The 13,224-nt window shown below is 40.9% G+C and overlaps 2 protein-coding genes across 2 annotated transcripts; one reads left to right on the plus strand and one right to left on the minus strand.

Annotated features, from left to right (window-relative positions):
- Positions 1 to 3,712: 3,712 nt before the first annotated feature.
- On the plus strand, positions 3,713 to 5,036 carry LOC121740960. The gene is made up of 4 exons (XM_042133626.1): positions 3,713 to 3,828; positions 3,930 to 4,017; positions 4,113 to 4,590; positions 4,694 to 5,036. Exons 1-4 carry the CDS (start codon positions 3,801 to 3,803, stop codon positions 4,919 to 4,921), a joined length of 822 nt encoding a protein of 273 aa, XP_041989560.1. The 5' UTR covers positions 3,713 to 3,800; the 3' UTR covers positions 4,922 to 5,036.
- Positions 5,037 to 6,823: 1,787 nt separating this feature from the next.
- On the minus strand, positions 6,824 to 11,509 carry LOC121811170 (isovaleryl-CoA dehydrogenase, mitochondrial). Its single transcript, XM_042211968.1, has 15 exons — positions 11,300 to 11,509; positions 10,836 to 10,919; positions 10,703 to 10,760; positions 9,740 to 9,864; positions 9,614 to 9,658; positions 9,193 to 9,241; positions 8,980 to 9,089; positions 8,506 to 8,582; positions 8,024 to 8,074; positions 7,875 to 7,939; positions 7,588 to 7,742; positions 7,467 to 7,507; positions 7,332 to 7,386; positions 7,185 to 7,241; positions 6,824 to 7,070 (listed from the first exon to the last, which is right to left on the minus strand). Exons 1-15 carry the CDS (start codon positions 11,396 to 11,398, stop codon positions 6,924 to 6,926), a joined length of 1,218 nt encoding a protein of 405 aa, XP_042067902.1. The 5' UTR covers positions 11,399 to 11,509; the 3' UTR covers positions 6,824 to 6,923.
- Between the last annotated feature and the right edge of the window lie 1,715 nt (positions 11,510 to 13,224).

The following is a 13,224-nucleotide window of genomic DNA, read 5'->3' on the forward strand; positions in this document are numbered from 1 at the left end:
GCAGGACGACTTCGGGTCCCTGCTCAGCGTTATCGGTCATCAATTTCAGCAGATCACCGATAAAGGCCGAAAATTGATTGCTCAAAAAGAGTTCTTCTCCGCGAAAACACGGAGAGCCTCCCCCTGAGCAACCACGGCGGCAGCCTCCCTCTGTTTAGATTGCTCTCTCTGGATGATGAGCTGGTTTTTGGCACGCTGAGCTTCATCCTGAGCCGAGATCCTAGCGGCCCTTGCCTTCTCAAAGTCTGCCCGAGCCTGTTCGGCCTGGTGACGAGCAGCATTCAACTTCCTCTGCATCTCAGCATAATCGTTGGACGCTTTGGAGAGTTCAACGGCGACGAGCTTGGAGAGCATATTGTTCCTCTGAAAATGGAAAAAGGAAAAAGTCAACAGAGGGGCCACAAAAAATATAGGAAAAAAGCAAGGCCAGAAAATCAAGAAGAGAATTCACCTCTACAAAGTCCGTTGGCCATGCAAAAGGCTCACAGACATGTTCCGAAGGGGCCGCCAAGACAATGTCTTTCTCCGGCGCTCTTGGGGGTTTCTGAATCTTCCCCTTCCCCTTTGCCGAAGTCGACTCCGGCTTTTTTGGATCCGAAGAAGAGGTCTTCTGCCTTTTCGGATTCTTCTCGGCATCAGACGCCGAGCCGGTGGCTTTCTGTCTCTCCGGCTCATTAGATTCGGAGGATTTGCGACCGAGCTTGTTTAGCATGTTCACTGCCAAAAAGCAAGAAAACAAGGTTAGTCTTCGTCGTTAAAGCAGTAAAGCATAAAAAAGAAATCCTCACCCTCAGTCTCTTCGTCCGAAGACGAGATATCGAACACGAAGTCACCCTTGACGAGCTCAGATTCCGAGTACTGTTTCCTAATCATAGGAATCTTATTGAGCTCGCCCTCGAGCTCGTTCAACGGTTCTAACCGAGGATGAGGAATTACGGACTTCGGCCCTCTCCAGGGAAAGCCCGGAGCCGCTGTCCTATTGTAAAAAAAGAAACGATTTTGCCATTTCGGCCATTTGGTTTTACAAAAGGCTCTAAAGGGCTGTAAAGGGATCAAGTAAAACCAGGATCCCTTCCTCTTAAACTGAAAGAAATTAAGGATTGCCCTCAGAGACAGATCCTTTCCTAATCTACGCAGTTCGGCAGCAAAGGCCGATAAGTGCCTCCAAGAATTCGGAGTCACTTGACCTAAAGGGAGTTGAAAAAAATCAAGAAGCTCTACAAAGGCAGGGGGAAGAGGGAAACGAAGCCCGCATTCCAAGCAGGCTTCGTAAACGGTGGCGTAACCCTCCGGCGGCGAATCAGCCCTATGAAGGTCGTAGGGAATTACCACTAAACCCCCAGGTAGAAAATATTTTCCGTGTAAGGATATCACAGTATCCTTACTCAAAATGCTCAGAAAATATTCTACCGTCTTCTCCCCGGACTTCTTCCGGCCAGAAGACCCCTTACCCCCCTTCCTACCGCTACCTGATTCAGAAACAGATTCAGAAGAAGAAGACATGATTCTTACTCTCTGATGGTCGAAAGTCTGAAGAAAGTCTTGAAGAAGCGGAAGAAAATTTTTCGAAAAAGGGAGAGAATACAGAAGAAATAATCGCAAAAGTGTTTCCAATGATGAAGAAAGGAAATATTTATCGGATTCGCAAAGGCATTTCAAATTCGTCGCACCGTTTCAAATCCCACTTTTTCCGGATTCTCTGGCCGGATTTGCTGTCACATTTAATGCAGACACGTGCGGAGCACGTCCCCTGACGTCAGCCTCCCCCTTACACTTATCCAAAATGCCGAAGTGATTCACTTCGCTTTTCGGGGGGGTGGTGATGGGATACGGACTAAACAACTAAACAATAATTGCGAGCCCAATAGCAGTGACGGCCCATCAGCCCAAAACCCAAGAAAGAGTATCAGTTCGGCACAACCAAAGAGTTCGGTCATAGCCTATAGCTCGGTAAAAGTCGACCAATCGAGCTCAACTCTCAGATCGGCAAAAGCTGATCTGAGATCGGCACAACCAAAGAGTCCGGTCACAGCCTATAGCTCGGTAAAAGCCGACCAATCGAGCTCAACTCTCAGATCGGCAAAAGCTGATCGGCAAAGTTCAGCAGTTCGGTCTCAGTATTCGACCGAACAAGGAGATAGTGGACCCATGCAGGATCTCCACGACCTCCATTACACCCACGATCTATTTAGTGGTATTAAGCAGTTATCAACCCCACTACCAGGGCTGCAAACCACGATCTTAGTTCGAATGTATAAATAGAACTTAGATCAGATAGACCAGGGTTAAGCTCTCTAGATCCTGAATCTTATAGCAAATCAGTATTGTAATCTGTAAGCGAGACCAAGCAATACAAATTTGCCCTCTCTTCTTCCCGTGGACGTAGATTTACCTCAGTAAATCGAACCACGTAATTTCCCGTGTTGTGATCATTTATTACTTGCATTTATTCCCATCAAAAATTCGCCACATCATCACTAACAAACTAACACGTACACCTAAATAGTATATAGAAGTACAGTATATGTTATTTATGTAACACTGAACAGTGTGTAATATAATTTGATTTAAACATTTACTCATTGATGGACATTTAGTGCTTTGGAGAATGTCATGATAAACCGATCGACATACGTGGAGTAGTATTTCTTATATTAGCGCCGGACACTGCTGACTAATTCATAAATGCTATATACACATAATGAGTTAAGAAAATATGGATGTTACGTCGAAACTAATGGTAGCAATATTCTTTATAGTGGGAATGTTGATGTCTAAGAAATTTGTATTCAATTTCTTGGTATTTGTGATGTATATATAATTGTATAACTTAAATTAATAGTACTACTACTAGTATACAATTTATAAATGTTTTTTGTAGAGTTTTGATGATAATTAATCTGCGTAACAGCTTAAGTATACTGGTTCGAAATGTTTGACTAGGACTAGCAGAATAATGTTTTATAATTCAAATCCTTAAATTTGCAAATCTGGGGACTTGTTAGTTCGAAAACTTCATCATCCTTTTCCCGGCCATATTTTTGTACCAATCAAATGGATTAGTTCAATTTACAATCTTACATGCAAAAATAATGAAGAGAATATATGAAAATAAATAATATACTCCATATGATATATGACTAATATATATGAACAAGGATATTGCAAGTTGAATCACAAGTGGGTTATTATATGTAGTCCCTAATCCCATCAACGCAGAATATGCTGACTTCAACTTCAAGACTCTACGTAAGTTGATATACTTTACCTTTGTTTTTTGATTTGTGGATTGTGCTGCTCAATTCGCATTTTCCTTTTCTTTTCTTTTTTAACATTTTTAGGTCGAGTTGTCTTTTTTTTGTTTTGACTTTTAACTACTTAAGCAGTCATCAACATGCTTTAAAGTTTAATCAGTCAGTCTACCGAGAAAGATCTTATACAATCAAATCAAATCATATACTGTTAGATTCGTTTTTACATGAATTCAATTACCTTAGAAATATTAAAACAATAATATCATTATTTTGTCAATTTAATCTATTGGTTTATTTTAATGACTTTGGAATTTTAACGGGCCTATTTTTCAGTGTATTTTTAAGAAATTGGGCCCATATTTGTGGCAAAAGGAATTATTGGCCCATTTGGCCATGATTTAGGGAGCTTTATTAAGACTTTTCCCGCTCTTCTTCATTCAAACATAATTGTCTTCAATTTTCAGAAAATGAAAAGAATCTAAATCAGGAAGATTTATTCAATTCTCAAGAAATCTAAGTCCCAGTTTTAACTGACTTTTCGCTGCGATGGAAACTCATCCCACTCCGTTTCCAGGTTCAATTTTGTTTTTCCTTTATTTTGCGATTACCTGTTCGTTTCGGTTCATGTGCGTAGTTTGAAACAGTTTGTCCTGAATTTTCTTGAAATTTATACAGTTAGACCCCAAACTATCAAACCAAGACACACAAGGAAAATCTCCGAACCCCCGAAAATCAAAGCGAAGGGCGGATCGCTCGTTCACAGGTAAAAAATTGGCATCTACAAGGTGTTTGTTTTAATACCTGAGTGAATGACTGAATAAATGAAGGATTCTTATGCGGTTGGTTGGTTGGTTGCAGGGAAAGGCGGGTGTTTGGAACTGCCCGAAGCCCTGCCGTTCCTTTGAAGACGAAAACGGTGATCGAGAAGCCGGTGAAGTCGAAACCCGCATCAGGGCTGCTAAAGAAGCCTTCAAAAGTGACAAAACCAACCCAAGCAACTCGATCACCAATCATACGGAGGCCAATTTTGGTGGCTGGAAAGCCAACGGAGAAGACCCTGGCTCGGCCGATGAAGAAAACCGTATGTTTTCAAGAGAAGGGACCCCGAAAGAATTCGGATGATGGAAATGCCGAGCCTCACACTCCTCTGAACGCGATCATAGCCAAGCCAAGAGTTGCCACGCCTTTTTACAGCGCAGAGAAATGTAGCAAATGTAGGTTCGACAAGCTTGAGACCGCGTCTTACTGGCTGTCTCAGATCAAGTTGGCGGAATCTGTGGGGAAACATTGGGTCTCTGCTGCTTTGTTTGGACTGGCTTTCGACTGCAATGCAGAGGTGAGTTTTATTTTTATTTTTATTTTTGGTGTGTTTTGTGTTTAATGTTAAGGCGTCTTGTTTTCGAATCCAAAGCTCATTGGGATGTGAATTCCTTGTGTAGCCCATTCGTAACTTGAGAGTTGAACTAAGGAAGTATCTGGCACGACATGAGCAAGTGAGTGAGGAAGAGGTGTGGAGGAAGATGAAGGTTAGCTATGGATTGGTAAAAGAAGATTGCAATGCAAATGGAGATGTTGTAGAAGGCGGCATGGAAGAAGCGAATGCAAGTCTCTACAGCCACAAAGATGATAATTTGCCAAACCAATTTGATGAAGAAGATATAAAGTGACCTTTTACGAAGATGTCAAGTGTTGTGAATTGTGGTATAGAGTAGTTCAGTTCATGTCAGAAAACGGCTGTTTTATGTCTTTTGAATTCGGGGGATAACAATTAGGCAGTTTCCAGTTTGTAGGCTAAGAGCATCCACAACTGTGCTCTTGCCAGCGGCACGGTTGTGGGCCCGGGCGATACTACTTATGCCTGCTCTCTGGCAAGAGCACAACACCCACAACTGTGCTCTTCCGCAAGGACGAGCACAATTAATATAAAATTCAATTAAACAAAAACATTTCCATAATATTAAAATTCATTTAAAAACCACAATAAATATTACAAATTACAAATAAAATTAAAAAATACATAATTAAAATCCTAAAAATTAAAAATTACATAATTAAACTCCTAATAAGACTACGCATCCGGCGGGATCAGCAGCCCCAATTGTTTTTGGAGACCTTTTATCATGGTCTCGTGTGTTTCAAGTTGCGTGGGGGTCATAGATGACCTATCGGCCATATTGAGTTGGCTTAAGAGCATCCACAGCGAGTTGTTCGGGGGTGGAGGTGGCACATAGGGAGCCGGAGCGGCTTTGGGAGTGGCTTCGGGAGTCGAGCCGCGACGACGGTTGGCCGCCGCCTTCTTCCTTCCTTGGGGGCGGCGTTGGGAACCGCTCGGTCCGGCGTCGGGGCTACCCAAGTTAGCTCCGGCGAGTTGGCTAGCCACTTCTTCCGAGCCGGAGTCGGATAGGGCTACCGACCTTGATCGTTTGGAGGAGCCGCTAGAGGAGGATGTTATGCCTCCCTTATACTTCGGGTGCGTCCGCGTCTCCTGCCAAACGTTAAGATATTTGAACGACTTACCGTTCATGGATTGGTAGGTGCTCAGCGCGGCGGTGATGATGTCGACCTCGCTTCGGCCGCTCCCGGCATTCCGGGACTCCTGGATGAAATAGCCGTTGAACTTGCCAATTTCTTCGTTGGCTCGGCCGATGCAGTTGCGCACCATACTCTCGTTGCGCTCGATCGTTCCCGGCGGCCGGTTTCCGGTTTGCATTGTACCGGCTAGAGACGCGCCACCAAAAGTGATCGCCGGATTGGTTCGTTCCAACCACCGCATCTTCGGAGATTTCCAAGTACGCCTTGAACAATCTTTCCATCTCCGCCGGTGAGTACCGTGTGCGGACACCGGCGCGAGATGGAGGAGTCGGCATTTGGGAAGGGGCGCGGCCTAGGCTCCGGTGTCCACCTGTAGCGCCCATCGGAGGCACCTTGATCGTCGATTGGGTATGGCCGGTAGCCACCCGGAACGCCCGAATCTTGGGTGAGAGGAGAGGCCGAATATTCCGTTTCCGGACTAGGAAACGGTTGTGAACCGAACCATTCGGGGTTCCAACCGTGGGAGCCCGAAGGGTTATCGTCTTGGCCGGACATAGTGATGTTGTAGGGTATGAGAGAATGAAGATGAAAATGGATATGAGAGAATGGAGATGAGAATGGATATTGGAGAATCATGATGAGAGTTGTGTAGTTTGATGTGAATTTTTGGGATGAAATTGGGAGTATTTATAGATGAAAGTGTGTATTTTTGGGGTAAAAAAAATAAAAAAAATTTAAAAGGTGTAAAAAACGATTATAAACGGATATATTTTTTTGGGAAAGTGAATTTTTTTTTTATCGGTTTTTTTAATAAAAAACCGATTTTTTTTTAAAAAAAATAAATAAATAATATTTACACACAACGGCTATGCCGTTGACGAATGGGAGCGCGCCACGTGTGCGTCCGCTGGCACGGACGTGCTCGATACATCGAGCAGTGCCGTGCCAGCGGCGCGAGCACAGCAGCGGCGGATGGTGGCACGGACGGCGGTGGCGACGGACGCCACCGCTGCGCATGCTCTAAGCTTGTTGTTAGGTTGACATAATCTTTATAAATTATAATGATTTAAAATTATTCTCTAAGTAGAACAGCGTAAATTTAACATAGCCCACAGTACTGAACACCGGCAGTCAGCCTCACTGTTCCTTAAAGAGCTCACGGCCAATAATCATTCTTCGAATTTCACTCGTTCCAGCTCCAATCTCATATAATTTGGCATCCCTCAAGAAACGCCCGGTTGGGTATTCATTAACATAGCCATTGCCACCCAAACACTGAATTGCCTGAAGCAGAATCGACTCACAAAGTCAGCTCACTAGTTCTCCTTTATTCGAGAATCATGGTTCAGTTATGTAGACTAAGAGGACGTATATCACACAGAACTTGAGCTTTTTTACCTGAAGAGCAACTTGTGTAGCTCTTTCAGCTGCACAAAGTATGACACCAGCACAGTCCTGCACAAAAGAATTTAATAGAGAGTTCGAAAAAAGGGCTTCAAAGTCAGGAATTTAGTCGGCCAAGACACAGCAGGAGAGTTTGCAGACCTTTGGGTTAACAATTCCACTGTCACAGTCCCTAGCAACGGAGTATACATATGACCTGAGATGTACAGAAATTTGTTATGTATCTGTACGAATGATCGTTATTGTGTAAATAACGACATGATGCAAATCTCCCACCTTGAAGACTGTAATGAAGTGTACATATCAGCAACCTTTCCCTGCATTTAATACAATATCATGTTCAGTAACGGATTGTAGAACCACTCGAATATTGTGCTTTACTAAAACTTATCTTGACCTGTATAAATTGAAATTCCCCAATTGGTCGGCCAAATTGTTCTCGCTGTTTGACATAGGGAAGAACAACATCAAGACATGCCTGCATGATTCCTAGAGGTCCTCCGGCCAAAACAAGCCTCTCCAGATCTAACCCCGACATCATGACATAAACTCCTGATGCATCAAAGTACTATCAAAGACCTCCCAGATGTAAAATATCGGGTTTCTGACAGAAAATGAAAAAAAAACGAGTTTGGTGCTGAAAGAATGCTCAAATAGTTGTTAAATAAAAAATAACTGAAATACCTTTCCCTTCCAGGCCCAAAACATTTTCGTCAGGAACAAAGCAATTTTCAAATACTAGCTCACATCTGCAATTATTTTTATGAGTTCTTGATGAGGGCCAACAGAAAAATTGATAATCAGAGACAAGATGTTTGAGCAATATTGCTTACGTATCACTTCCACGCATTCCAAGTTTGTCCAGTTTCTGGGCGGTGCTAAATCTGCATTCACGTTAGGAAACAAAAATGTTCAGTTAAGATTAATCTAAAATTACAGAAGAATCTCCCAAATCTGCTTTACTGTAGATTTCCACTTCCTTAAATCTAGTGCATCATATATGTGCGTCGGGACCCTTGTTCCTAAATTGCCCATATACATGTAGTATAGATAGTTTATCCATCTCTCAACTCCCAAAACTAAAAATGTCCCATGCATCATAAAATTCAGCAGAAATGGCCAATTTACATGCTTTATCCTAAATTCACTTGCATGAATAAAATGTTACTACATTCTTTCAGCTCTTGGATCGGGACATCTCGGAAGCAACCCTAGGTTAGACTATGCCTGATAGTCTACTAAATCGAGCTACACTTTTTCACCTAAGCAAGGTATTGACAACAGGGCACTTTCACTAACAGAAAAAGTATCATACCCAGGCATATCCTTCTCTATGATAAATGCTGTGATTCCTTTTGAGTGAGCTGCCATATCTGTTTTTGCATAAACAACCTGCTCCAATCTAAGTAATGAGCAAATCAAAGTCACTGAAAGCTAGAACACAAATTGAGTATAAATATATAGCATTAAATACTGATTCCCGAGGTTTAGCAACGGTGAGAGGCTTTAGCAAGAAAATGTGTATATTAATTATCATTACAAAGTTCAGAATTTTAGTCAAGACCTCCTAGAAAGTGGCTGTTTGGGAATTTTCTGTTAGGGCATCACATTTTTCAAAGACTCATATTATATCAAAAGGAATGCTTCTAGTGCCTATGGCATTTATGCTAACACGTAATGATTTTCATGCTTTATCTTCTCCCATCTTCATTAGTGTATTTTGTCAAAGTAATGGAGTTCTTAAGCCGGCTGTTGTAAGCACCGAAAATAAGGCTTGTCATTTACATACCAATGTCTCGGCAACAGGACCATTAGTGCACCACATCTTGTTCCCATTGAGAATGTAACCACCTTTAGCACGATCAGCTTTGCATTTCATGCTAACTACGTCGGAGCCAGCTAAGTATTCAAAAAAATAGAAGCACAAGTCACAATTAACTATTATGTTACCCACAAATTATGGTTTGTAGCAAGAAGAAATATATAGGTTCAAAGGAACTACCATTAGGTTCACTCATCGCAAGAGCTCCCACATGCTCCCCGCTTATTAGCTTTATCAGAATAATAACATTACAAAGAAAATTAGCTATTGTCAGTAAGAACATATACGAACGAAAATACAGGGTGTGTATCATCGTGCATAATTGAATAGGAAAATATTAGAAGTGTGTAACAATATTGTATTAGCAGAAATATAGGTAACTAGCTTGACCAACCAAATCCTCTGAACTATCTTCTGCTTAAACCCATAATGGAGAATGTAGAAACTTGGGTAGCAACAAAGTATCGCTAGTGAGGACATTGTCTTTCCTCAAACAGAAATTAATTTGATTTGCCATTCCATAGGTTAAACTTAGTTTGTAATATTAATTTGATGAAATAACAAGAGTTCATAGAGACAGACAAGTGAGATGCAGGCAAACCTTTGGCAAGTATTTTTGCTTCTGTGCAGGAGTCCCATTCCTCACCTTCAAATCATGAATGTTACACAAGCTTAAAAGGTATATAACTGGTTAAAGGTAAGTTAAACTTAAGGTTTAAGTAGTTACCAATTGATTTATGCATAGGTTAGAATGTGCACCATATGAAAGACCAACAGAACCAGAGGCACGGCTGATTTCCTCCATAGCTATACAATGGTATATATAGCCAAGGCCAAGTCCTCCATATTCCTCTGTAGCACTTAAGGATGTCAAATACAATTTGACAGCATACATCACAAGTTTTGATGTACAAATACAGAAGAACATTTCAACAAAGAAGAACTTGAAAGCTACATGAAAAAAGAAAGAGTAGCTGCTTCATTCATACAATTCTGATTTGCTTCTCCAAGAAGTTCCTGATATGTGACAGCATAAGAACAAAAATACGTATGGCAGACGTATCATTGTATTGGAGGAATCGATTTCCACTAAACTTCTCTTTCTGAAAACAATAACTTTTTTTGGCTTCTTCCAAGAGAAACTATAGAATAGATTTAAAGATGAACAGAAAAACAGAAGAGTGAAGTATGGTGACAGAAAATCCATGAGAAGTTCCTCCATAAGAACCTAGGAAGAAACAAAAGAAATTGAAGGAAAATAATTTGAATTCAGAGATGCTAATTTTCTTCCTGAATCTACTTTTAAAATTTCAAATGAAGATAACGTCTGTCGATGGTCGGAAATTCGTCAAAATAACAGACTCATCTCAGTCAATCTAAATTTCTACTCCTTTGCCTATAACCTTATATATACAGCAATTACAATACAGAACCAGAGTACATTGATTTATTGATAAAACAAAAGGTCAGACATATGTGATATGTGCACTATGGATTTATTCAAAAAATTTGAACAAATAACGTGAAGATTGACATTCACAAAACTGACAAGAGACAGAAAAGAAGCGAATGTTAAAAAATTTCAAAGAAACTTCAAGTCCAATTCTTGGAGAAGAAAGTTGTGCAAATAACTATTGCACAGTGCAATGAAAAATAAAGTTATAGAATTTAATGTATTGAGAGGTTGTACCTGGGGCAGTGATCCCATGGAGGTTAAAATCTCCCATTAATTTCCATAGGTTAACATCCTAAAGAGGTAGAAGGTGACAAGTTAGTACGAATTTGAGTAGCATTGCTCATGAGAAACCCAAAGCATATACTACCTTGGGTAAGTAATTAGATCTGTCTATTTCAGCAGCATGAGGAGCAATGTTTTCTTCAGCAAACTGAGCCACGCTTTCTTTAAACTGTCAACATAAAAGGGTTATCAAGCGGCAATTCGAATATAAGACAACATTGAAGAGTGAGAAAACGATACTAAGAGTAGAATCTGCAACAAAATGTAAAAACAGAATTCTAAACCATGCTATTAATTCATCGCACTAGAAGTAGAAGGCTGATAGCAATTGTTTTCAGAAAAAAAAAAAAGATCTCATTGAAACAATCACTAATTAACGAAAGGAAGATCATCTACAAAGATATAACTCAATAGAACAGCCCAATCAACATTATTCGAGCTACAATTTTTTTAAAAATCCATAATCCAATTGAAAAGCCAGCGCAGCAAAAAAGTAGGCATATTCTACACATACACACAAATGTTAACAATTGCAGAAAAGGAAAACACCTGTTTCTGAGTGTCGTCGAAGAGGAGAGAAGTGGAAAAAGCTGCGGAACTGCGGGTTCTTCTGGACAATGAAGAAGTGAGTGCAAACAATTTCTGCATCTTGCTACTCTTCAATCAGAAAGGGGAAATTTTGGAAGCTGGGATAGTGTTGGTCCAGAGAAAGGAAGGAAATGGGGTAAATATATACTCCTATTTCTAATATTGAGAGTGGCAACAGATTTCTGCCAAGAGATATATACTGCCATATTGGCTTGCTCGAATAATTTGTATACGTCACGTCTACTTAGCAAATCACGACTTCATTATGACTGGTTTTTAAATTTTTGATTCGATCTTATCTTAGCCATGACCTAATCTCCATTCATACATCAAAACTCTTTTTTAAATAATATCTCATACATCAAATTCAAATCTATTTTTTATTTTTTCAATAGAATAACACCATATTTGGTGTTACTACAAAAATTTTATGAGACAAATACCCAAAAATAGTATAAATTTTAAATATAGCGTAAATGATTAGAGTAAATTTATTTTTTCATGCAACATATACTTAAAAATGAGTTTGAATTTAATATAAATAGTTGAAGTCTCGAAGATGGCCTAAGATCCTATTTCAATCTCTATCTTTAATACCCCTAATTAAAAATTTCCCTAAGCTAAAAGAATGTCACAAAAACAGAGTCCAACGGTCCTACTACACTTAACAAAACTTTTGTGTGTATTCCATCTTCTTGATAACGCTGAAATACTTTTAAGCACTGAAATTAAAAAACTAATATTTAATTAAATGAATATAAATAAAATAGATAAACAGTCAGAACAAAGTAAGAAAATGAATTTTATTAAAAATTGCCAAAAAAATAAATGAGTCAGTTATAATATAACTAATTTTAAAAAGACACAATACCAACGGGACAGAGGAAGTAAGAATGTCCACGGTGGGGGAGCCGCTGCCCGCGGCTCGGTGCGCGGCCCCCTACTGCAGAGAGCCGAGAGCCGAAAGAGAGCCGCGGCCTTCACGCGGCTGAGCCGCTGCCCTCCACTGCAGCGGGCCACGTTTCGCGGCTGGGCCGCGATATAATTTTTTTTTTAATTTTCAAAAATTATTTTATGAATATTACTTCCATTTCCATTTTTTTCCACTCCATTTTACACTTCCAATCCCCAATTCAAACACCACTCTTTCCAATCTATTTCAATTCAATTTTTGAATTATGGATTCCGACTATGAACAATTCCAAGAAGTGGTAGATCTGGAGTTCCAAAACCTTGTTGCAGCGGTGCAACGTGAAGCTGACGAGGCGGAGGCGGCGGTGGCGTTCCCTCGGCCGTTCTATCATCGGCGGTATATCGACCGTGACCATGCCGGGGCTGACCGCCGGTTGATGGAAGACTACTTCAACGAGAACGCCTGTTATCCGCCAGAAATTTTCCGTCGGCGATTCAGAATGTCGCAAAATCTCTTCGTCCATATAGCGACCTGTTTGGCGCAGCGTTTCAAGTGCTTCAACTTGCGATATGATGCCACCGGCCGACCCGGCTTGTCGACATACTAGAAGTGTACGGTGGCAATTAGGCAGCTTGCCTATGCCGGGCCCGCCGACATGTTCGACGAATACCTACAGATGGGCGAAACGACTGCCCTACAGACGTTGATGCAGTTTTGTAGGGGCATTAAGGATATCTTCAAAGGGGAGTATCTACGGAAACCAACGGCCGATGATTGCCAGCAACTGATTGATATGCACGAGACGGTACATCATTTTCCAGGGATGTTGGGGAGCATCGATTGCATGCACTGGCAGTGGCGGAACTGCCCGGTGGCTTGGAAGGGGCAGTTCACTTCTGGTTTCAAAGGCCGACATCCCACGATGATCCTGGAAGCCATTGTTGATTATCGCTTGCGAATCTGGCATGCGTAT

The sequence above is a fragment of the Salvia splendens genome, chromosome 7 (genome assembly GCF_004379255.2).
Source record: "Salvia splendens isolate huo1 chromosome 7, SspV2, whole genome shotgun sequence".
Taxonomy (NCBI): domain Eukaryota; kingdom Viridiplantae; phylum Streptophyta; class Magnoliopsida; order Lamiales; family Lamiaceae; genus Salvia; species Salvia splendens.